Source organism: Epinephelus lanceolatus, chromosome 10, assembly GCF_041903045.1.
Source record: "Epinephelus lanceolatus isolate andai-2023 chromosome 10, ASM4190304v1, whole genome shotgun sequence".
In the NCBI taxonomy this organism is placed as follows: domain Eukaryota; kingdom Metazoa; phylum Chordata; class Actinopteri; order Perciformes; family Serranidae; genus Epinephelus; species Epinephelus lanceolatus.
This window is the reverse complement of record NC_135743.1, coordinates 23,930,215-23,953,171: the sequence shown is the minus strand read 5'-3', so window position 1 is coordinate 23,953,171 and position 22,957 is coordinate 23,930,215. Positions and strand designations below refer to the sequence as shown.

The following is a 22,957-nucleotide window of genomic DNA, read 5'->3' as shown; positions in this document are numbered from 1 at the left end:
TTTTCTTCTACAGTACAGCAATATTTCACCCACACCATAAAAGAAATCTGCCTCATATTATGAGAGATTGATGCTGCTTTTTAGAGATCCCGCGGTATGGCTGCCGCTATCTCAATTGGTCATGATGCAGGTTAGTCCTGCTCAGCTGGCTGATAGCAGAGATGTTAGATAGGCAACACAAAATGGAGGAGGCAGCAGACACAAGCTCAGCTGGTCCATTAGGAGCATGTCTGTGTCCTGACAATCACAATTGAGATGACAGAGCATTAAAAGACCCAGAGGAGCCTGTGAGCATTGATGCATACCGGTGTGTGCGTATGTGAGTGTGTGTGTTTGTGTGTGGTGACCTAGGGAATAGGCCTATGGGGGGTCTTGTGGGGGGAAGGGTTGGCAGGATTAGTTATAGTGTGCAGCACAGTTATTGGTCACTGGACACAAACAATGGGAGGGCTAAAGAGGATTTGGTCTGTGTGCGTACCCCCTCCTCCCCTCCTGCTGTCCTGTAGTGCCAGTGGGAAGTGTATGGTATAGAGGGCCAGGCTGCAGCCTTTGGGACAGCCCTGTACATCTGGAAGATTGGGCTGCCTGCCGGTCTGCCTGTCTAGCATTCCCCCTCCCCCCACTCCATACGAGGCAGGGTGCGACTTGAACTACATATGGAAAAGACAAACACAGCTGCATCGGTCAGCAATTAGACAATGCCTGGTACAGACAGGATGTGAATCAGTCTCATTGAAGACAAACATCGATTGTGATGCAAGCCTGTGTAACTGTCTGATATGTCTCACTTAGGAGAGGGGTAGCGTGATTGCATAATACCTGCAGTGTATTTCAGTCAGTTGTGTGATTCAATCAGCTGGTTAGAAGTTTCTAATTATACCAGATCTGTCCTCCTGCTGCCAAACTAGTGAATCAAAGTCATGTGCATTAAACTCCAGGGACCTTGTGCTGTGACTATGAATCACATCATGCATAGGCAAGTGTGCATGTACTAGGGATGTTCTCAACAGCAAATGACGTTTAGACAAAAGTTTAAACTTAAACTAGTCGACTAGTGTAAAAGTAAGAAAACTTAGGAAATGGTCAAAGTTGAACGTAATTTTATCTATAAGATAAAACATTATCTGAAAAAAGATTGTGTTGATTATTAGAGCCTTTTGAAATCGTTAATCACATGTTTCAAGTCCCAAATTGTGTTTTAAATGCGATGAAATGTGTAGCTCTTTGCACCGTTTATTAGGAATATTGCACATTATAAGTTATTATAAGTTTGAGAATAACATTTATTGAATAAAAATTATTTAGGAAAATGAATATTTAGGAAACATGCTTGATCATTACAATGGCATTTTCATTGGGTGATTTTACATGGACATGAATAACCTGTTTATAATTGGGTTTTTGGAGTGTCTTTTTTATGTATTTGAGCATATAAACATTATATTCCATTTATGAGAAACCCGAATATGCTAGCTGGAGTACTCTGAAAGAAACCAGGAATTATATGAGGAATGTGAGCAACTCCGTCTCTCTGTTCTCACGTAAAAACCCATATCCTGAATTTGATTATAATAGGGCCTCATAGATGTGTAATTCATGGCCATGAAATTACACTCATTGAGTTAACGATCTCACATAGCAAACAGCCTGTCTATCGTAAAAAACGAAATAAGTCAGTGAAGAAAAATTAATATTATTAATTATTTCAACTGACCAGCTGACTAGCGAGGGTGGCAACATTTAACCAACTAGTTGACTAATCACGCACATCCCAACCTTGCTGTGTTAAATATTATATAACAGTCGTGGTATCTTCTATAGTTACTGTACAATCAGGTTGAAAAGGACAGGAGGTAACATTTTTGCTTCTATCTACAGTATTTTCAAGGCAGATACTGATAAAGCAGTCCTGCTCATTGATTTACAGCACTGCCCGATTGATTGACCATTTACTGCCTCAGATGACCTGTGCAGGGTGGGTGGGAGGGAGGGTGTGTGTGAAATGGAGAGCCAGGCATGCTTGGCGAGGAGGATGATCCAAGCGGTGCTCATATGTAGCTCACGAGCAGAATGCCTCCTTTGTGTCAATGAGATTTAATGAGTCTGCGATAGGCAGCGTTGTGAGCTCGCCCACAGAACTCCATGCAGACACACAGACACTCTTCAACAAGGAAGGCTATTGTGTGGTGAAGTGGTGTTTGTGTATGTGTGTGTAAGCATGTGTGTTTGAGCTGGAGTCTAATCTGTGGGTGGCAGTTGCCTTCATGTTTTATGGAATAAGTCTCATTCATGCAAATAACAATAACTTAAAGTGGCTATTTAAATTACTTATTGTTTGAACATGGTAAATTGCTCTTGATAAGACCATCAGCTATAAGTGAGAATAATGGAGCATGCATACTGATAACCCTATTTGCATGATAGGGTTTTTTTTTTTCTTTTACACCTTTACCATGCCTATCCTGGTCATATCATTTGGGATATAACACACCAAAATCTTTTTTGTGTGCGTTTGTTTTTGAGCTAATAATTATTATTTTTAATATCGGTTATTCTGATCATTCTTTTAATCAGAATCTATTAATTGTTTGACCTATAAAATGCCAGAAAATTGAAAAAAGACCATCAGTCACAATTATTATTATTTTTTTTTTTTTTTATTTTATTTTTGATTAGATTCTGATTTTTGTCAAACAATTAATTCAATAATTGTTTCTGCTAAAACAGCCTGGTAACTTCAGAATATTACATCACTTTACTGTAAAGCAAATTTTAAATCCAGGAAAAGACAACACTTACAATATTACGATATCCAAAAGACAATATCTACTCTAATATCAAAATGTCGATATAATAATTATATATATATTGCCCAGGGCTGCCATGTGTTCAGTTTGCTCACCATTCACAGCAGAGTGTAATGTAATGTAATGTTTCCTACACACAGGCTAATAGTCCACTGCTCCTAATCTTGTTTGTTGTGTTCCAAGTATAGCCATGCTGTGGAGTGTCACACTCTGTACACCACCGTGACCTTTCTCCATCTCTGACTCTCCTTGTTCTCCTTCCCAGTGGCTACCATGACAACAGAGGCGAGCGCAGTGAGCGAGGCGGACAAAGAGGGCAAGCAGAAGGCCAGCAGCGCCGAGCCCGAACCCGAACCGGAGGACAAGCAGAAGCCAGAGGCGGCTGCGTCTGAGCCGGAGGGGGAGCAGTCGAGCAAGAAGGCCCAGGAGCAGGCCTCTGAGCCTGGGCCTGCTGACGTAGCTACCTCCCCTGAGGAGGAGCAGCTAAAGCCTCGTACCCGAACCTCTGCTGGCAAAGGCCTTTCTCGCCTCTTCTCCTCTTTCCTCAAACGCCGCTCACAGTGCTCCGAGGGAGAGGGGTTTGAGGCAGAGAAAGCCAAGGAGGAGAAGGCTGACAAAGAAGAAAAAGCTGACAAGGCAGAAGAGGAGAAGCAGGAAGAGGTGAAAAGTGAAGAAGAGCCGGCTAAACCAGAGGTAAAAGAAGTGAAAAAGGAGGAAGAGAAAGAACAAAAACAGGAGAAAGAAAAGGAGGAAGAAAAGGTTGAGAAGAGGGGCAGTAAAAAGAAAAAGAAAGACGCCAAGAAGAAAGGAGAGAAGAAGGATGAGGAGAAAGTGAAAAGCGACGAGGAGAAAAAGGAAGAGGAGCAGGTGAAAAAAAAAGAGGAGCCAAAGGAGGAGGAGAAAGCACAGAAGACTGTAGAAAAGAAGGAGGAAAAATTGGAGACAAAAGAAGAAGAAAAGAAGGAGACTGCTGAAGTGAAAGACAAGGGGGCGGAAGCCGAAAAGAAAGAGGGTAAAGAGGAGGAAAAGGTTGACAAGAAGGTTGCAAAGAAAAGAGAAAAGGAGGACAAGGTGAAGAAGAAGGAGGAGGAAAAGGCAAAGAGGAAAGCAGAGGAAGAAGAAAGGGCCAAGAAGAGAGAAGAAGAGAAAGCAAAGAAGAAACAAGAAGAGAAGGCGAGAGAGGCCGAAAAACTAAAAAAGAAAGAAGAGGAGAAGAACAAGAAGAAGGAGGAGGAGAAAACAAAAGACGAGAAGGCAAAAAAGAAAGAAGAGGAGAAACCAAAAGAGGAGCCAAAAAAGAAAGAAGACGACAAGGCGAAAGAGGAGGTGAAGAAGAAGGAGGAGGAAAAGGTGGACGAGAAGCAAAAGAAGGAAGAGGAGAAGGGGAAGAAAAAAGAGAAGGGGAAGAACAAAGGAAAGAAGGAGGAGAAGGAGGCGAAAGGGCCAAGTGAGGAGCAGGTGAAAGCACCGATTGCAGCTCCAGAGCCTGAGCTTAAAACGGAGCCAGACACTGAGCAGGCTCCTGATCAGCACTCGATAAGCAGCGGAGAGACACAGGTGAGCGTGACACTGACAAATATTACACCATAACACAGCTTATTCACTTTGTTGGTAGGGAGCGAGGTGAGAAGTCTGTCCTTTAAATACAGCTACAACCAGCAACCCGTTAGCTTAGCACAAAGACTGGAAACAGGGAGAAACAGTCCAAAGGTGACAAAATCCACCTACCAGCATCTGTAAAGTTCAACAATTAACAGTTTATCTTGTCTGTTAAATCTGAACAAAATCCAAAGTGTAAAAATGACACGTTCTGGTTTCACAGGTACCTCATGTGCCAGACTGTTTATTGGTCGGGTTCACCAACTTCTGAGAGTCTCCTCTGGTTGCCACTGTGGTAACAAGATTCCAAGAGGTTGCTGTCCCAGGCCAAGAAATAGTCACGCACATTCATTCACCCCCCGTCGTTTTACACTTTGGTTTTGTGCTGATTAAACAAAGGAGATAAAGCATGTTAAAGCAATTAGCGAGCTTCCGAGGTGCAGGTAGGCAGCGAGGACACAGCCGGGCTAGCTGTTTTCACCTGCCCCCAGTTTTTATGCTAAGCTAACCGCTGCTGGCTGCAGCATCATATTTAATGGACAGATATGGGAGTAGTATCGATCGTCTCATGTCACTTATGTGATGAAGAATAATTGCATTTCCCAAAACTTTTTCTTTAATCATGAGTGTGTGACTTGAGAAGAGGACAGAGCTCTCATATATACAAAATCCTGCAGCAGATTGGATTGTAGTAGAGGAACACATGTTTTTTTCTTTGTCATGAATATTTTATGATGTGGACAGCTTGTTCAGCAAAAGTAACTGTGCTGGTTGGATCTGAAAGCTTGCTCTGAAACAAAACTGATCCATGCTGCTCTGACACTACACAGGGCTCCTGCTGATGCTTAATAAATTCTAAAAGGAATTTAACTCATTAATCTAAAAATAAGGCCTTAATTGGTGTGACAGTGTTCTATATCAGTCTTAAAAATGCCCAGACATGGAAAGTAGGATTTTATGAGTTGTTTTTTCTGGCGTTGGATTGTAAAATCACGAAATTATTTGTAACAGATATTAAAAATAAAAAAAAACTACTAAATGCCTCTCACAGTAACAACACATAGATCAGGATAGTACAACAACACTCATATTTTGTTTGCTGCCAGGATGCTTAAAGCAGAAGATTCACTGTTTTCTAGCTAGTTGTCACTATACCCTGGACGGCATGAGGGGAGTGCGAATTTAACAAAAATTCAACCAAGATTTTGCAGCATGATGGCTGAAACCAGTACAAGGCGACGCATATGGGGCTCAGTATATTTAACGTACAACATTTTTTGAACTCGGCACGATGGGAACGAAGGCAGTGGAGCCTACAATTAAACTGAGAAACACGCCAAGACAACCTGTGAGAAACGTTGTGTTCTACCCTTGTCTCCACCATGTGTTCCACTCTCGTGTTATGTTTTCATACATTTAAGAGAGATCACATGACCTCCTCACTGGACCAAAAAAGTCATGTTTTATGTTACAATTAACATTTGGGCAAAATTATCTTTTACTCCATGTAGTTGTTTTCAGTGGTTTTTTTTTTTCTTCAGTTTTGGTTATTGTAAAATTGGTCTTGAATTTCAATCTTAGTGGCATTAAAAAAGTCTTAAATGTAACTCTAATCTGCCTACAGTTAGTATCAACAGCCGTGTATTTGCTGCTAACTACGATCTGTAGTTGTATTAATTATTGCGCTGTCATTGTTTAAAAAGAAAAGAAAAAAACCACAGAGTCCTCCTACGTTCTTTTCATCTGTATCTGACATACTTGTGCTGTCTCTCCCAGCAGGCTCAAGAGGAACACAAGGGCGAAGCTGCGATAACGAAGGAGCCCGCAGAAGTTGTGGAGGAGGTGAAGAAGGAGGACACGGAGAAAAAAGAGGAAGAACCAGCAGAACAAGAGAAGGAACACAAAGGAGAGGAGAAGGCAAAGGAGGAGACGAAGAAGGAGGCAAAGAAAGAGGCGAAGAAGGAGAAGCCTGTAAAAGAAAAGAAGACTGAAAAGAAGACAGAAGAGGCTAAAGGCTCCAAACGTCAGAAAACCATGCAATGCAAAGTCACCTTACTCGACGACACTCAGTTTGAGTGTGAGCTTGACGTAAGAGACCTCCCACATTTACAGTATGGTGTCTTGTGTTTGTGCAGTGGCTATCGCTGTTGTAAAACTCATGATCATGAAGACTCGCTAATATCCCACTGTCTGTTTGTGTCTCCCTCTGTCTCTAGAAACATGCTAAAGCCCAAGAACTTCTTACAAAGGTGTTTGACCATGTCAACCTGCTGGAGAGAGATTACTTTGGCCTCGCTACCTGGGAAAGCCCAACCAACAAGGTAGGCTGCTTTTTCTGCTCCTGTAGCTCCAGTTACTCTGCAAAAGCATAACCAGATACTTTAAATGGTGCTGAAATTAGCTGTGAGCAGTAGGTAATTTGTTTTATTTTTCTCATTTTGCGCAGACATGGTTGGAATCCACCAAAGAGATCCGGAAACAGGTGTCAGGTGCTGTGTATGAGTTTACATTCAACGTGAAGTTCTACCCTCCTGATCCAGCACAGCTCACTGAAGACCTCACCAGGTGAATGTCTCCAATAGCTCGACATTTGGGGCAATCTGCTTTTTCATTTAGATATGGCATGTTATTTAGCGAACTATAGAGGTGCTGGTTGTAGGGGTGGGAATTGAGTAACAGAACCAGGTCGAATTAGTCCGATCTATTGGAATTGTGTGATGTCAAACTGATGTCTATGGTGCCGAAAACTTACAACTAAAAGTCATGGAGGAGATAAAGAAACAGCGCAAAGCGTGGTTTAATTTTTTGAAGAACCGTGATAATAATGCTGCTTGTAATGTGTGTAAAATGATCATTTCAGCTAAGGTTGAAAAGACCAGCAGTATGCCATAACATCTTTCTACACAACAGGCTTTAATACCAGGAATACCACATATTTGAAACACTTTGCCACTGCCTCAGAAATGAGCAGCATGTCTGTTTCTGAGTTATCCTATTATAATAACATTAACACCATGCAGGCAGGCTTAGCAGATTTTTTTTTTACTAAAAAAAAAAAAACTAGATAAAAATGAATGCTTTACAGATATTCTCTCATTTCATCTGCACTATGGTCAGACTCAGAGGTAATACAACAGTTGCACTCACGCTGAAAACTTCTGTAGGCCTACTTTTTTTCCATAAAGTAAATTGATCAGGAAACAATAAGATAAAGATAAAGAATTGGACCAGTAAGCAGAATTGATAATTCCCATCCCTAGCTGGTAGGTTATTTTTTTAAACTATGGACAGAGTCAAGTAGCCTTTTTCTCACTAAGCTAAACTGTCAGCTTTAGCTTCATATTTGGAATTCTCAGCTAACTCTCAAGCGTGTATTTCCAGAAATGTCGTCACTACAGTAAAATCTTGTATTATCTTTAATTTAAAGCAGAACAAAGTTTTATCGTCTGCATAAGTGAGCTTATTTTTTCCCTTCACGTCTTCTTCAGGTACTTCCTGTGCCTCCAGCTGAGGAAGGACATTATGCGTGGTGTTCTTCCCTGTTCCTTTGTCACACTGTCCCTGCTGGGCTCCTACACAGCCCAGTCAGAGCTGGGAGAGTATGACCCAGAGCTTCATGGACCAGATTATGTTAAGGATCTGAGCTTGGCCCCGGGACAGAGCAAAGAGCTGGAGGAGAAGGTGATGGAGCTGCATCGCACATACAGGTAATCAAAGGGGATGGGCATTGATTGAGTAAAATAGTGATGGTAGTCTTAAGTTAAAATGTAGCTTTCATTAAAGGAATAGTTTCCACCAAATCTTAATCTTTACTCTTACCATTAGTGCTATTCATCAGTCTGGATTGTTTTGGTGTGAGCTGACGAGCGTTGGTGATATCAGCCACAGAGATGTCTGCCCTCTCTTGAATATAATGGAACTAGATGGCACTAAAAAAATACATTTGAAAACAGCAATGTCTCTTATGTCTACTACACTTACACCCGCCAATCGTATCACCGCATAGAAGGAAGCATGTTTTACTAACAGACAAGAGGATTGTGACAGTACAAGATGTAAACATTCATGGCATCCCTCTCCAGTTGGACAGTAGTGTAAGATAGCTCAGCGATGCTAGGTAAGCTAGCAGTCTATACCTTCCTTCTGTGCAGTTGAATGCTTGGCAGGTGTAGTTTGGTAGAAAGAAAATCGTTCCTACATGAGACAGCTCACAACAAGGTCTGTGGATTAAGAGGAAAAATAAGTATTTTTTTTATGTTGGTGTGAACTGTCCCTGTTGGTTTGAGTAAGCACAGCTCAGCAAACACAAACTGTGAAGGGCCTCTCCCTAAATGGATGACTTGACAAGTCCTCCAAATAATCCTGACAGTAAATTATATATTGGATAAGACCCTCATCATCTGTGTTTTTCCAGGTCAATGAGTCCAGCCCAGGCCGACATGTTGTTTCTGGAAAATGCCAAGAAACTGGCCATGTATGGAGTTGACCTGCACCAAGCTAAGGTAGGTTTTAATTTGAAATATGTGAACTGTTTAGATTTGTGTTGTGTGGTTTCATTGATGGTGCAGCTTTTTTAATGGGAATTCTAAAATGTCCATAAAGTATTTACCAAATACATTTTCATTCATGCATGTCGTTATTTTGCAGCAGCATGCTTGTGTTACATCAGTAGTGCCCAGATTTTAATTACAAAATTGATGTCAGCCCCCAGTCAGAAAAAAAAGAAGAGATTAATATCATTTCAAACCCCATGACCTCAAATTCCATGTCCTTTATAGTGTGAGAAAGTCTGCCTCCCAGTGACTGTCTACTGTAACTGCAGGGTCAGGGTGATGGCGTGCTGTGATGCAATAATATGATAACTATTTCATCCCGTTTCTGTGCACACAGGATCTTGACGGTGTTGACATCACGCTGGGTGTTTGCTCTAGTGGTCTGATGGTTTACAAGGACAAGTTGAGGATCAACCGTTTCCCCTGGCCCAAAGTGCTCAAGATCTCCTACAAACGCAGCAGCTTCTTTATCAAAATCAGGCCATCAGAGGTAAATCTGGATTTATAATTTCCATTAATTTTGTATATTTGAATCAGATTGCTTTTCTTGTCAATCTACCTCGTGTAAACAGGGCTGTGATAGTAACTGCATGACAGCAATATGGCAGGGTTGAGCTCCTTATTGTCCATATGGTGTGAGAAACGATTTATAACAAACACAATAATCATTATTAGATAGTTATGGTGTAGTTATCATTGCTGACTGTTTTCCATGTTGTTGAAGGGATTCTTTTTAGACTGCAAGCGTATATTTAAGCGTACATTTTTTTTTCTGATAAAGCGCCAAGCCTTGATACATTGCTTTTTAACCATAGTATATCAATACCGTCACAGTCCTACATGCAAACCACAACTATTTTCTCCTTAATCCTACTCCACCTATCTGATACCATGGTCTTGGAATTTTGTGAAGAGCAAATTATTACAGATTAACAACTGGATTTTAGTTATGGACACACTGGAGCCTTAATTACGTACTTGTGCCATTGGTGCCATTAGTATTAGATTTATAATATTGTTGTTGGATTATAATTGCATTGTTGTGTTTTGTGTTATTTTCAACTGGTTGGGAATTGTTGTTTGTTTAAAGCTAATGGAGACATAGTGTTTATAATTTTCAGCTATACACATAGACTTGACAGCTGGATCAATCTGTTCAAGGCCACTTAATACAAACAAAATCATATAAACTGCAATTCAGGTTTTGATGCTACACTTTTCTGTAAGTGCGTTTTTATAGCTTGCATTTAAAATAATTTATAAATAAGATTTCCAATGCTTTGATTTAAGAAATTGTCAATTGACAATATGTGTATTCAACCCTGCTCCAGGACCTATGTTTCATGTTTGTATGTCATGTTTCATGCTGCATGCATGGCACAATAATGTGATCAACACAAGGTCATTATAATAGACTTTAACTTTTAATATTTGTTTCCTCTCTTACAGCAAGAGCAGTATGAAAGCACAATTGGCTTCAAACTGCCCAACTACAAAGCCTCGAAGAAGCTGTGGAAAGTTTGCGTCGAACACCATACCTTCTTCAGGTAAGACCAGGTCATTCTCACCTTATTCTGAATGACACTTCCCTGCCCGGCAACAGAGGTCATTCTGAGGTTCTGCCTGTCCCCTGGATAATTGGCTAACTGCTCTCTGCAGCTTAAGCCTTATATTGGCTCCCTGGCAGTTTAACCACTGAGGAAAGGCTACATACCCATGGTCTTGACCTTAGAATTAAACCCCTAAGGTTTTGTCTACTTAGTAAGATAAAGGTCAAAGTTGTTGCTAACCTTGTTGCATAATGATGACAATATTCAGGGAATGTAAAATCCTTTGATGTGAAATTATGTAATTTATACTAAGACTCCTGATACGCAGGTCCATCACAGAAATGAAATTGTAAGATGTATTTAAATGGTATTTTTCAAGCTGGACCCTTTTTCCCAGTGTTTTCCTGTCAAAGTGACTAATGGGAACAATTTCTGAAATTGATCCAGTATTGAAAAAAACAGGCTGCAATGTAAGCACACAGGATATGTCCGCACCGCCAATGTACGTCCACTAGAAGTGCTTGTTTTTGCCGCTGAATGGCTCAGATTGTGTCTGACAATTTATTGGCGGGATCCTGACAGAGATAGACTTTTTTGTTAAAGAGTATGATCCTTTTTGTTAAACCAGAAACAGCCCTGAAGTTGCAACTACTAAACCCACCAGGCTCCATTTGAATAAACAGTGATTTTAGCACGTATAGAGCCAGCATATTTTCACATCTAAAGGGTTAAATTAAGGGTTTATTTCAACCAAACCAGAGTTAGTGGTTGTTGGAACAGTGGAAAGACGAAACAAGGTGGCTTTTGTGAGTTTTAATTTGTTTCTGTTGACTTAAAATGAAGTTTATTTTATGCTACTAAAATCACTGTTTATTTAAATGGAGTCTGGTGGGTTTGGCAATGGCAATGCCAGGGCTGTTTCTAGTTAAACAGAAAGAATGTACTCTTACACAAAAAGGTCTATCTCTGTAAGGATCCTTTCCATGAATTGTTAGACACTTTGATATATAATCTGAGTCTGTCAGTGGCTAAGACAAGCTCTTTTTGTGGACATACACTGACTGTGCAAACATACACCAAATGAATACATAGCAGCCTTTTTTGCCACTGTCGTCTGCACCAATCTCATTCAATTATAGGACCAATTAAAAATTGTTGTTCTCATTAGACACCCATTAGACACAAAAGCACAGGGTAAAGGGTCCAGGTTTAAAAATAATGAACTTACCCTTTAGTGGTGGATGGATGGATGATTAATAAATTAATGTTTCTGTCCCTCAGAGTTCCAACAGTAGAGCCCCCCACATCACGTCGCTTCCTCGTCTTGGGCTCCAAGTTCCGGTACAGCGGACGTACTCAGGCCCAGACCCGCCAGGCCAGCTCCTTGATTGACCGCCCGGCCCCTCGCTTCACACGCTCTGCTAGCAAGAGGCTGTCCCGTAACCTAGATGGAGGTATGTCCATGTGTATGTGTGTGAACCCGTGTTGGAATCATTGTATAAAAGGCACGAGTTCGATAAACTACTCTCTGACTTGTTTCACTCTTGCAGCTGGAGATGAAACTCTCCAGTACCCGCAGCAACTCTCAGCATCAACCAGCTCTGAGGTTGATGATTTGTCGCTGCAGCTGACATCTGACAAACCTCAGCATTCTCCTGAATTCCAAGGTACCAGGAACTGTGTGGAGCCGCACCAGCGCTTTTTGGCATATTTTCAGCATTTATTTTATTCTCGCTTGCAAACAGCCTTTTCAAATCATCTAACGTGCTCATCCGTTCTGGCTTGTTTGCTTTCATGTCTGTAATCCTTTTGAAAACATTGTCAGCTGCGGCACAGATGGTTTACTTGTCAGAATGCTGACCTACTCTGGCACGAGGGTAATGTCACCCTCCTTATACTTTCCCTGGCATGATCCCAGGGTATCTCCGGTCACTCTGAAAGGAAAAATAGGTTCCTCACATGCTTAAGTACACACAGGCATTGCCAGTCTTGAGGCTGCTGTTTCAGATTTTTTTTGGCTTTTTCAGAAATTGTGTGTTGCACAATTGCATTCATTTGTCCTTTGCATCTGTTCTTGTTGTGAAGGATGAAAGGCATCTTTCATTCAGCTTTGTACTAACCTCGGCTTAGTGGACTCACAATAGTCTGGCACAAGTGCCTGGCGTCTGGCTTGGTCAAAAATACGCTTGAAGCACTGTGAAGCCTTCACAGTGGCTGTCATCTCTACAGCACTACCATTACATAATTGCCGTCAACTCGTCATCTCTTCACAGCCAGAGGGGAGTCTGAGCAGACTTTCATTGAGTCCAGGGAGGAAGGGCAGTCTGTTCACACAGTCACAGTAACCTGGCAGGACACTGAGGCTGGGCAGACTGGCTCTCAAACCACCACCACCCAGACAGTCAGTCAGCCGTGGCAGGAGCTGGCATCTGATGTGCAACAGCAGATGAGAAATGAGGATGAGTGGTCCGGTCTGTTCCATCGTCAAACTCCTTTTCCCTTTGTCCCATCTTTTGATTCTGTGAAACAGCCAGGTATTTGCACTTTTAAATCTGAACCCAGATTCTCTATCTCTCGTTTTGGCTTGGCTTTTAAAGATCTTGCATCTAAATGTTATTTTATTGTGACCAGTGTGCACCTAATGAATGATAACACTACATGTACACTGCATTTTCAAAGGCTATTACAAAAACTGAGCATGGGGTGCTACTCTGCCCCGTATTACAATTTGAGATTTGTGTGTGTGTGTGTGCTTATCTGGTACGAAATTATTCAGTGTTGTTTCTCTGATGTTGTCAGCTAAGCTCAGCTTGGCGAAAACAAGCTCTTTGGACCGGCTGTTGTTCCCAGCACTGACACAGCAAGATGACTGGTACCTTTACTTTGACCGATTCTTCAGCCTATCTTCATTCGAGCGTGTTGACAAACCATGTGAGTTTCTATGTATGGAAATATGACGTATGGAGTTTGAGCACTGTTGGTACAAAAACACATTAACAGCCTGTAAATTGAATCACATTTTAGTTCCTTTCATGGCTTATTGTTTTGCTTTCCCTCCCAGTCCCTCCCCAAACTCAGTTCCAGCTCCAGGAGGAGGATGAGCAGGGCATGCGTGTCGCAGAGCAGAACCTGACCAATGTGGAGGTCATTGAGAGGCTGCAGGAAACTGTGACCATGGTAGACAAGCTGAAAGAGGCAGTTGTTTTGGAAAAGAGGCTGAAAGAAGTTAAGGATTTAGAGGAAAGGCTCCAAGAAGTGGATGAGATGGCAGAAAGACTTCAGGAAGTAATAGAAGTGGAATTGGGTAAGGAAGAGGTAGAGAAGTTAAAAGAGGAAGAGAGAGAATTGGAGCAGCAGCAACAAATACAAGCTGAACGTATCACAGAAAACGTCTTGAGGAAATCCGTGAGCACAGTCGAGACAAAAGAGGGTGAAGTAGATGAATTGGAAGAGCAGATAAAGCAGGTGTTTTTGAAGGGCTTGTTGCCAGAGGAGGAAGAGGTCGAGGTGAAGCAGGAGAGTGAAAAAGAAGTGACAGAAGAGAGTCTGTCAGATGATGGCTTGGGAGAAAAGCTAGTTCAGATAGAAAAGGAATGGAAAGTCGTGGTGAAGCAGGAGAGTGAAAAAGAAGTGATAGATGAGAGTCTATTAGATGATAGCTTGGGAGAAAAGCTACGTCAGATAGAAAAGGAATGGAAAGTCGTGGTGAAGGAGGAGAGTGAAAAAGACGTGACAGAAGAGAGTCTATTAGATGATAGCATGAGAGAAAAGCTACGTCAGATGGAAAAGGAATGGAAAGTCGTGCTGAAGGAGAAGAGTGAAAAAGAAGTGACAGACGAGAGTCTTTCAGATGATAGCATGAGAGAAAAGCTACGTCAGATGGAAAAGGAATGGACAGACAAGGTGACGGAGGAGTTGAAGTCAGGATCTTCAGATGTTGCCACTACCACTTCTGTTGTTACATACCAGAAGGTGGAGCGTAGGACTAAGAAGAGGGTCACTATTGTAGAAGAGAGAGGGCAGAAACAGGAAGCTGTGGAAGATGCGCAGGTACAGCGCAGTGTAATATCAGAGGAGAGGCTAGAAACAGTGGGGACATGGCGTAAGACAGAAACACTGGAGGAGATTACTGAGGGAGAAGTTACAGAGAGGCGTCAGGCTGAGGATCAATCTCAGGTGGCAGATGAGGACATCTGGTACATAGTTTTTGACCGCCCTCCGTACAAAGCTGTTTTCACGCCACCAGGTACAGTATGGCATTGTGCAACCAGCTTCAGACCTCTGCTAATCTCGCTAATATCACTACCATTTTCATCTCGAATACTTTTTGTGTGCTGTGTACGCTAACAAGTGAGAAGTCAACTGCTTTCACCCTGTTTTCTTTTCAATGAAAGGAGAAGTTAACAGGTTTGTTTTGATTGCCCTTCCCTTTCTCTTATAAATATCATTTGACATTTGTGAAAGGTCGGTCTGTGCTCGGTTTAATTCTGGGTTATACTCAGGCAGAAACAGTGGAGTGAAAGTAATGGCAGTGTAGCAGACAGCAAATTTGGTCGATGTAGATGTCCTAATTTTGCAGAAGGGGTGAAAATATGGGTATCATAGCAAACAGCCGTAGCCTTTATTTTTTGGGTGCATACAGAACGTTTGTGGGAATTTAAAGGGTTGTTTTTCAGTCATCAGATGAACAGACTAACCCACAAGGAGCACTCCTCTCAAACCTGAAACCTCACTCATAACCATCTAACTCGTGTGCCTGTGTGCACCAAAACACCAACATTAACCTATTAACCAACTAGTTTGTTGTGCTTTTCCTGAAAATGGGTTTGTCACCCGCTGCAGTGAGGTGTTTTTGATGCTTGACGATAGATTTGCAGTCTTAGTAATATCTATACTTTGGAAATAGTTTCTTGCAAGTGAGAATAACCCACCACACCTTGTCCCGCTTCACTTAGACCACTTTTCCACTGCATGGTACGACTCAGCTTTACTCGACTCAACTCATTTTCCATTAGCAGAAGTTGTGGATAGTACCTGGTAAAAGGTGGAGCTAAAACACCACTGAATTGCCATATGCAAAACACTGTCCTGTACAAACCCATCATTTTGAATAGCCAAGCTTTTGTTGTCAACTGATTGACATTTTAAACATTTAAAAGAAATACTGCCCTCAGCCTTTTCTGATACAAAGTCTTTCTCCTTGCTGTGACAAACAGACACATGCTGAGGATCAAGAACACAATCCCTTTGATATCCTCCATTTTTTGTATGTTTGTGTCACGCTCAAGATTATGTCATAGCAGTTTCACGCGGCGCCACTTTGACAATCAGCTAACAATTCCACCCACACTAAGGGGTTACTATAACGTAAAAAAAAGTACCTGGTACCAAAAGAAGTGGGTCAGTCAGCTGTACCATGCAGTGGAATTACAGCTTTACTGTGAGCTTTTTGACACTGCATGTTTGCTCCCATGTTCAAAGATTCTGTGTCTTTACTGTCATCATTAGTTACCAGGGTGGAACGTGCTCAGGTGGATGAAGGCAAGTATTTCTCCTCAGAGACTGAGATTACAACAGTTCAGGAGAAAACTGAGAATACAGTAGAAGAGACACAAACAAGAGAAGAGGAAGTATGGCGTATACCAGAGATCCCACCACCACAGATTCTCATTGAAAGAGATGATGACTGGTTTTTGTTATGGGATGCTGTTCCCAGAGAAACATCATATGTACCACCAGGTACTGCTGAAAAAAATACCTGTACTGCTTTTCAAAACGTTGGCTGTCCTGTGCTGTACAGGAAGTGTGTATTACTGCTTGTGTTAAAAGACTTTCTCCCGACTTTACTCATATCAGTTACCTGGAAGGAAGGAGACCAGATTGATACAGAAGTATATGTCTCTGTGGCTCAAACTGCAACCGAGGAGGAGATTAGAGAAGCAGTAGCTGAAGAGAGAACGATAATAGAAGAGGCGCCAAGATATCTACAAGAAATCCCACAACAGCCAGTGATAAACAGAGATGATGACTGGTTTGTGTTGCTGGATGTTGTTCCCAGAGAAGCTCCATATGTACCTCCAGGTATTGCTAAAATGCTGGCTCTGTTGTACTTAATTCTGCGCATACAGGAAGTGTGTATCACTGCTTGTGTTAAAAGACTCTCTCCTGACTTTACTCATAGCAGTTACCCTGAAGGAAAGTGACCAGATGGAGGCAGAAAGTTTTGTCTCTGTGGCTCAAATTGCAACCAAGGAAGAGATTAGAGAGGTAGAAGTTGTACAGGAGATACCAAGATACCTACAAGAAATCCCACAACAGCCAGTGATAAACAGAGATGATGACTGGTTTGTGTTGCTGGATGTTATTCCCAGAAAAACTCCATACGTACCACCAGGTATTGTGAAAATCCCTCGTACTGCTACACAGCTGTATCAAAGCAAGCAATTATCCTGAGCTCTGCAGACGCTCTTATCCTTAAATCCCCTATACTGTCCAAAGCATCTGAAGATTTTCATCTCTTTTGTCTTAGTTGCTGCTGCAGAGTGTGTTGAAGTGTCCCCTGAAGAACGTGTCTCTGTAGTTGAAATTACAACCATTGAGCAGAGAGAAGAAAGAGTGAAGGTGGTGGTAGACACAAAAAAAGATCAAGTGCTGGATGTGAAGCAAGTAGTAGCACTGCCACCGGCTGTGAGAGAGATAGAAGATGACTGGTTTGTGCTGCAGGATGTTCCCACTAGAGAACCATCATATGTGCCACCAGGTATTGTCGACTTTCACTCAAGGCCCGCCATTAAGACTTGCAAGCTCGTTATAAATGTCTTACAATACTCATTCATAATTCTGTTTGTCATTAGTTACAAAGGCCGAGTATGTTCAGGTTTATCCTGAAGAAAGAATTTCTACTGTGGCTGAAATGAGAACGGTAGAGTCCAGGAAGGAGGTCGTAGTTGAAGAGATGGTGGTGCAGACAGAGGAAAGAGCACAGCAGAAAATATCCCAGCCAGTCATCGAAAGAGATGATGACTGGTTTCTTTTGCTGGATGTTGTTCCCAGAGGAACTGCCTACATACCTCCAGGTACCCACAGCCTTCTTTGGTTTTTCTTTACACATATTATCACACCAAAACAGATTATCTTACAAGTGAACTGGGTGTCACTCAGACGATTCAGAGATTAGTTCTGTTGTTAAACTGTATAAATAGGAGGTCTTTCTTCACTTTTTCTGAAGCTTGAGTATAATTTGTTTGCTTTCAGTTCCTCCGGCAATACCAAGCCAAATTTATCCAAGTGTTCAACCTCGAGTTGAAGTGATAAGCATAGAGCAGAAGCCGCAGCAGGTTGATCTTGACCAGATTAGACTGCAGCCTTCCCAGCCGCTGCCAGAGAGAGATGATGACTGGTTTGTGTGGTTTGATGCCGTTCGTGAAGAGGCAGTCATAGCACCATCAGGTATATAATATACAGCCGTTTTCTCATATGAACTCCGGACAATATCTGGTGAAGCAGGTCTGGACATTGTCCCGAGTTTCCCTTTCACACATGTAGCACACGACAGGAAATTGTCTATTCTCATCTCCTGGGAATGCTCTGTTTTGTTTAGGCGAGGGGTGGTGCCTGGGTAGAGCGTGCAGGAGGCATGACGTGATACGGATTACACTTCGGTCCCATAGCTGGTTCGTAATTTGGTCATACACAACAGAATCTCTTGCCATTCCTTTAATTTGTCTGAAGATTTTGCCTTCAGCCCTTAACAGCAGAAGTTCCAGAATCTCGTCATCTCTCCAGTTAGACATTTTCGTTATCGTGTTCGAGAAAATGACCCTTGTTCTTCACCCTCGGATGTTTGCTTTCTTCCAATTTTACTCAAGCCACATGATAGAAATGTCATCAACATGTCCACTCGTTAGCTGTGAATTCTCCGGACAACTACCTGCTCTATTCACTCGTCAATCAGACATTACACTTATTTTACTAAAGAGTGTGGGCAATGTTAAGTCTGTTTAATCCGATCCAACTGATTCGGACATTTGCGTCCTCACACACAGCTCCTCCGTGTGATGTCTAGATAATTTCAGGTTTGCAATGCATGTGTGAAAGGGGCTTTTGTTTGCACCCCATCAGAATTCACTCTGAAGCGTTATATTTAAAGACTTTACCCTTTGCCAATTTCTGCAGCTTGTAACTTGCTATGTTCAGCAGATATACTTGTGTCGCTCAGCTTCATTGACTCTGTCTGTTTGTGCTAGTTACTCCTGTTGAGATTATTCCGGATAAGAGGAAGATGTTTGATCTTGAGGTGACAACCACAGAGACCACAACGTGGAAGAAGATGATAATTGGTGTGGACAGCAGGCAAGATGAGACACGTCTGTCTCAAATTAGACCTTCACAAGTTGCACCGCCGTCCGAGAGAGAAGGAGGAGATGATTGGTTTGTCCTGTTTGACATCATCCGTGAAAAGCCTGTTGTCATACCGCCAGGTACCTTTCATTGCCAAAGTGTCTGCATACACTGTGCTAAAAAGTTCAGTTGAGTGGTGACTGAACTGGGGGTGGGAGATATGGCCTAAAATAATATCACAATATGAAATTTCATATGATAGTAAAAATGATAGAGGTATTAAATATATCAAATAATTTTGCATCAAGTTTATTTACCCTTATTTCTCTGTGTTAGTTGCTGTGGTTAGGCGTATTGTGGATGTGATGCCAGCTACTAAACCAAAACCAGTCATCATAGAAGATATGAGGCCCTCTGTGAAGTTGGTGGAGATTAAACCACCGCAGCCGAGACAGGTGGATGATGACTGGTTTGTGCTGCTAGATGTTGCAGCAAAAGTTCCAGGTATTCTGCTGTTTTTGTGCGGCTGCTACTGTGAGACAGAATCAGACAACAACATGGTGTCTGTGTTTTCACTGCAGTTTTACTACATATCTTACTATGTTCATTACGTTTAAGAAAAATTGTGATCTGACTGAGAAAGCTTTGTGTGTATTCTGCATTAGTGGCTGTGGATCAGCGTATCCGTACATATCCTGAAGTAAGACCAGCTAAAGAGTTTGCAGCTGTAGAGCAGAGAGTGCAGAAGAGAGTTACCATAGTGGAGGAGAGGTGGCAGCAGGAGAAGGTGGTGCAGCAGAAGCCACGTCCAGCAGTGAGAGAGGTGGACGATGATTGGTTTATTCTTCTGGATGTGGCCGCTAAGAAATCAGGTATAATAAAAAATGATTTAGCCCAGCCTTTACATGCAAACATTTTTATTTGAGTTTGTTAAATTTAGGTAACAGTTTTACTTCAATTTAGCAGGGTAGTCTATTTCACTATAAACGCAGATGTCCCAATATTTTGTACGGTATTTCCACAATAACACCTGGTTGTGTATTTGTATTAGTCGCTGCCCCTCAACACGTCCAGTTCCCAGCAGCAGTGAGAGCTCCAACTGCTGTGGCCAAAACGAGGATTGCTATTTCTGAGCAGAGACCATATTTTGAGAAACGGATCCTGGAGGAAAGACGTCCAGTCACACAAACGCATGGCAATGCTGATTGGTTTGTTCTACTAGATGGTGGCCTCAAGGAGACAGGTATTTCTCGCCTGTTTGGGTTTGTTATCTTTTTTGCAGATGAGCTTCTCACACGCGTGGTTGCGCTTTCCTCGCTCCATGAAACGCTTGGCAACATTTGCAGCCTGTTTACAGGATACACTGACTTTCGCTCCACAAGAGAATGTGAGCAGAGATGCACATTCACCATCATTCAAGAACCTCTTGCCGTGCTTTGTTTAGCAGAATCTCAGCATTTCACCAGTTCAACCACATTGAGCTGGCAGCTCTTTTGCAGCCTAACGTCATCTGCCTTTGCATTGTTCATCGGATTGCAACAAGAACTAATCCATGCTTTTGCTCTCATACCACTTTTTGGATATTCGCTTCTGGCCCACCTCAGGTTCTGACTTGCACTTGTCCTTTTAAAAGAGACTAAACACAACAAATGAGGTAGGTATACCCTGCAGTGTGTGCATTTTTCTGATCACATCGACGTGAGACTGTAAGTATGATGTTGCGAAGATGCGCTATTGTGTGTTAACTGTATTTGTATGTTTAACTTTTTCACTGTGTTTTTACTCACTTAGGGGATTTGATCATCTGCATACAATCTTATCCAACCATAACGCACTGTACTGAAACATATTTCCTTTTATTTACGTTTCTGTTCCGTCTGTTTTTGGCCTAGTGGTGAGCACACAGAGGGGCACCCGTCCTGTCAGTGCTCCGGTCTTCTCCCAGGCTGCTCTGGCCGAGGCAGGGATCCCAATGGCTCCTCTCGATCAGCCCCAGACCTCCACTCCAATCAAGACCAGCCGCCAAGAGGACAGAAAGCTGGAGGTTACCGTAGAAGCGGTGGAGCCTTCCAAAATCGAGGCTGTGTCTGAGGTCAAGGTATTCAATTTCACTCTGATCAATCTTTTACATGTTTGTGCTGTAATTTCAATCTAAATGTTAATGTGCAGGAAAAATGTGGCATCATATGTGTGTGTAAACCATATATTCCTAATAGGATAGCTGGTGCCAGTGAAACACCAACAAATTATTTATAATGTGTCATCATAGTGATTGTCTGGGTAGTTTGATTGTAGATAATGATAAAATATGAAGACCTGTTTTAAATGATATTGCTTCATAGTCTTTGATGATAAAAGATGCTTAAGTAGGGAGCAGAGATTGTTCTCTGTGTCTGAGTGTGAACTGTGTCTCTTGCTGCTGTAGCCAGCAGTGTGGAGGGACCAGAGAGAAGTAGACTCTTCACTGATATCCACCATCAATGGGGACATTCAGGTTAGTGTGAGACGCTGGCCTCTTGCATGTGGCCCCTTTGTAGAAGACTTGTTTCCACTATGGCTGAGATGTAAAGCCGACAAGCAGAGGATGCTAACTCGTGTCCCTCTCTCCTCCCCGGGCTAGCACGAGTCTGAGGTGTCGATCACGGAGGTGGTGCGAATGCGAAAGGTCAGACTCTTTAGCCTCGTATACGTTTCCGCAGCCATTTCTCCACCTCCATTCTGATGATCTCGAGCTTCTCATCCAAAAGACTAATCTCACCCTCTTCTCATGTTGTGCTTCCATACGGCTAGGTCTTAAATGAAATCCACATCAGGTTCGATGCACATAAAATATATTTTAAGAGGTAGAGAAATGAATAAATGGAATATGTAAACATTGAGTACCTGGTGTTAATAGAATAATACGACAGTAATGTGAAGAGACTATGCTTTTACACATAAGCTGTTGGAAAGGCATTCATTTCCTCTCATTGCTTGCTGTTGTTGTAAACCCTGGAATGCACACATGCATGACTATAGATTTGTGCACTTTACTAAAAAAAGTGGCATGATAACTGGTGTTTTATCACATTTCTGTCACTCCACTGTTTGTTTTTCTTTCTCATTATGAGAGTAGAAATCTTAAGTCAGTCCTCTTTAGTCTTAGGTTTATTGTTTTGTTAGTACATTGCAGTTTGGCCTTTATGGTCACTTTGTCTTAGACTATTTTGCATGCAGACTCCTCACAGCTCTGTTTGTCTGTTGTATTAACACTGTAGTGAATTTCATAGTATGCATGTCCAACGTATGGCAGCTCAATGCCAGCACACAGGGGAACTGAAACAAACCCACACTTTTTTTTCTTTTCATTTTTCACAGAAAAGAGCTAAGAAAATTGAGGGTGACTCAATTTATATAAGACATAGCCTTTTAATGTTGGAGGTTTGTATCCCTTTTGGAGACGTCAGTCTCTGTCTGTATTTTCTTGCTCTTTGGCACAACGGCCGCTCTTTAATATCACGCTTGCATGTGGCATGATTCACACTTTTTGCACCAGCGTTAATGAGTGGCTTTAGATGACATGATAAATGTTTGTGTGTGTGTGTGTGTGTGTGTGTGTGTGTTGCAACGTAACTCTAATCCAGTTGTTTCAGGAGAGTGCTGTTGAATGTACAACAAACAAGTATTTGGTTATGTACAGGTATTCTTCCACTTACATTGGTATATATGAAATTGTTAAGGAAGCTGCCGTTCATAGCTTCCTTAAACTGTCACTGTTCACATTAGGTCTGAACAATATATCATTTTTTATCATTATCGTGATGTCAAAGATAGCGATACTGCTTTCAGGGACTTTTTTGGTTAGTTGAAAGAGAGTATTGTAGAAAACTGCACTTTGAAATATAAATATTCTTTTTTTATTGGCGCCTTTAGTGCTCAGTTCAGAGTGTTGGAAATAACTCAACCAGCAACTTTAATATCTTTATTTATCGCAAGTAATATCGTTAACACAACAATTAATGTCACTGAATATCGTGCAGCCCTAGTTCATAAGCAGCTCCATTTTTCTATAATTGTTTTTCCAGATCATCAGTATTCTCCTGTTCCTGCTTTTGCTCTTTTACCTCCG

General features: G+C 41.8%; 1 protein-coding gene across 19 annotated transcripts in view; it reads left to right on the top strand.

Annotated features, from left to right (window-relative positions):
* The window catches only part of LOC117265653 (uncharacterized), a 42,829-nt gene that overhangs the window by 8,271 nt on the left and 11,601 nt on the right, over positions 1–22,957 (top strand). For 7 of the 19 annotated variants that reach the window (XM_078171818.1, XM_078171820.1, XM_078171819.1 and 4 more), the window contains exons 2-28: positions 3,073–4,364; positions 6,183–6,494; positions 6,623–6,727; positions 6,853–6,971; positions 7,895–8,113; positions 8,821–8,908; positions 9,297–9,449; positions 10,409–10,506; positions 11,791–11,963; positions 12,060–12,176; positions 12,783–13,043; positions 13,309–13,440; positions 13,571–14,755; positions 16,018–16,248; positions 16,366–16,590; positions 16,691–16,903; positions 17,039–17,269; positions 17,364–17,585; positions 17,764–17,958; positions 18,756–18,989; positions 19,186–19,353; positions 19,515–19,721; positions 19,901–20,092; positions 20,742–20,947; positions 21,275–21,343; positions 21,470–21,514; positions 22,207–22,269. In XM_078171818.1, the coding sequence (XP_078027944.1) occupies positions 3,081–4,364; positions 6,183–6,494; positions 6,623–6,727; positions 6,853–6,971; positions 7,895–8,113; positions 8,821–8,908; positions 9,297–9,449; positions 10,409–10,506; positions 11,791–11,963; positions 12,060–12,176; positions 12,783–13,043; positions 13,309–13,440; positions 13,571–14,755; positions 16,018–16,248; positions 16,366–16,590; positions 16,691–16,903; positions 17,039–17,269; positions 17,364–17,585; positions 17,764–17,958; positions 18,756–18,989; positions 19,186–19,353; positions 19,515–19,721; positions 19,901–20,092; positions 20,742–20,947; positions 21,275–21,343; positions 21,470–21,514; positions 22,207–22,269 (6,747 nt within the window). In that variant the 5' untranslated portion in view covers positions 3,073–3,080. The remainder of the gene's footprint in view (positions 1–3,072; positions 4,365–6,182; positions 6,495–6,622; positions 6,728–6,852; positions 6,972–7,894; positions 8,114–8,820; positions 8,909–9,296; positions 9,450–10,408; positions 10,507–11,790; positions 11,964–12,059; positions 12,177–12,782; positions 13,044–13,308; positions 13,441–13,570; positions 14,756–16,017; positions 16,249–16,365; positions 16,591–16,690; positions 16,904–17,038; positions 17,270–17,363; positions 17,586–17,763; positions 17,959–18,755; positions 18,990–19,185; positions 19,354–19,514; positions 19,722–19,900; positions 20,093–20,741; positions 20,948–21,274; positions 21,344–21,469; positions 21,515–22,206; positions 22,270–22,957) is intronic. The other 12 variants (XM_033640257.2, XM_078171817.1, XM_078171822.1 and 9 more) reach the window with 10 other exon arrangements.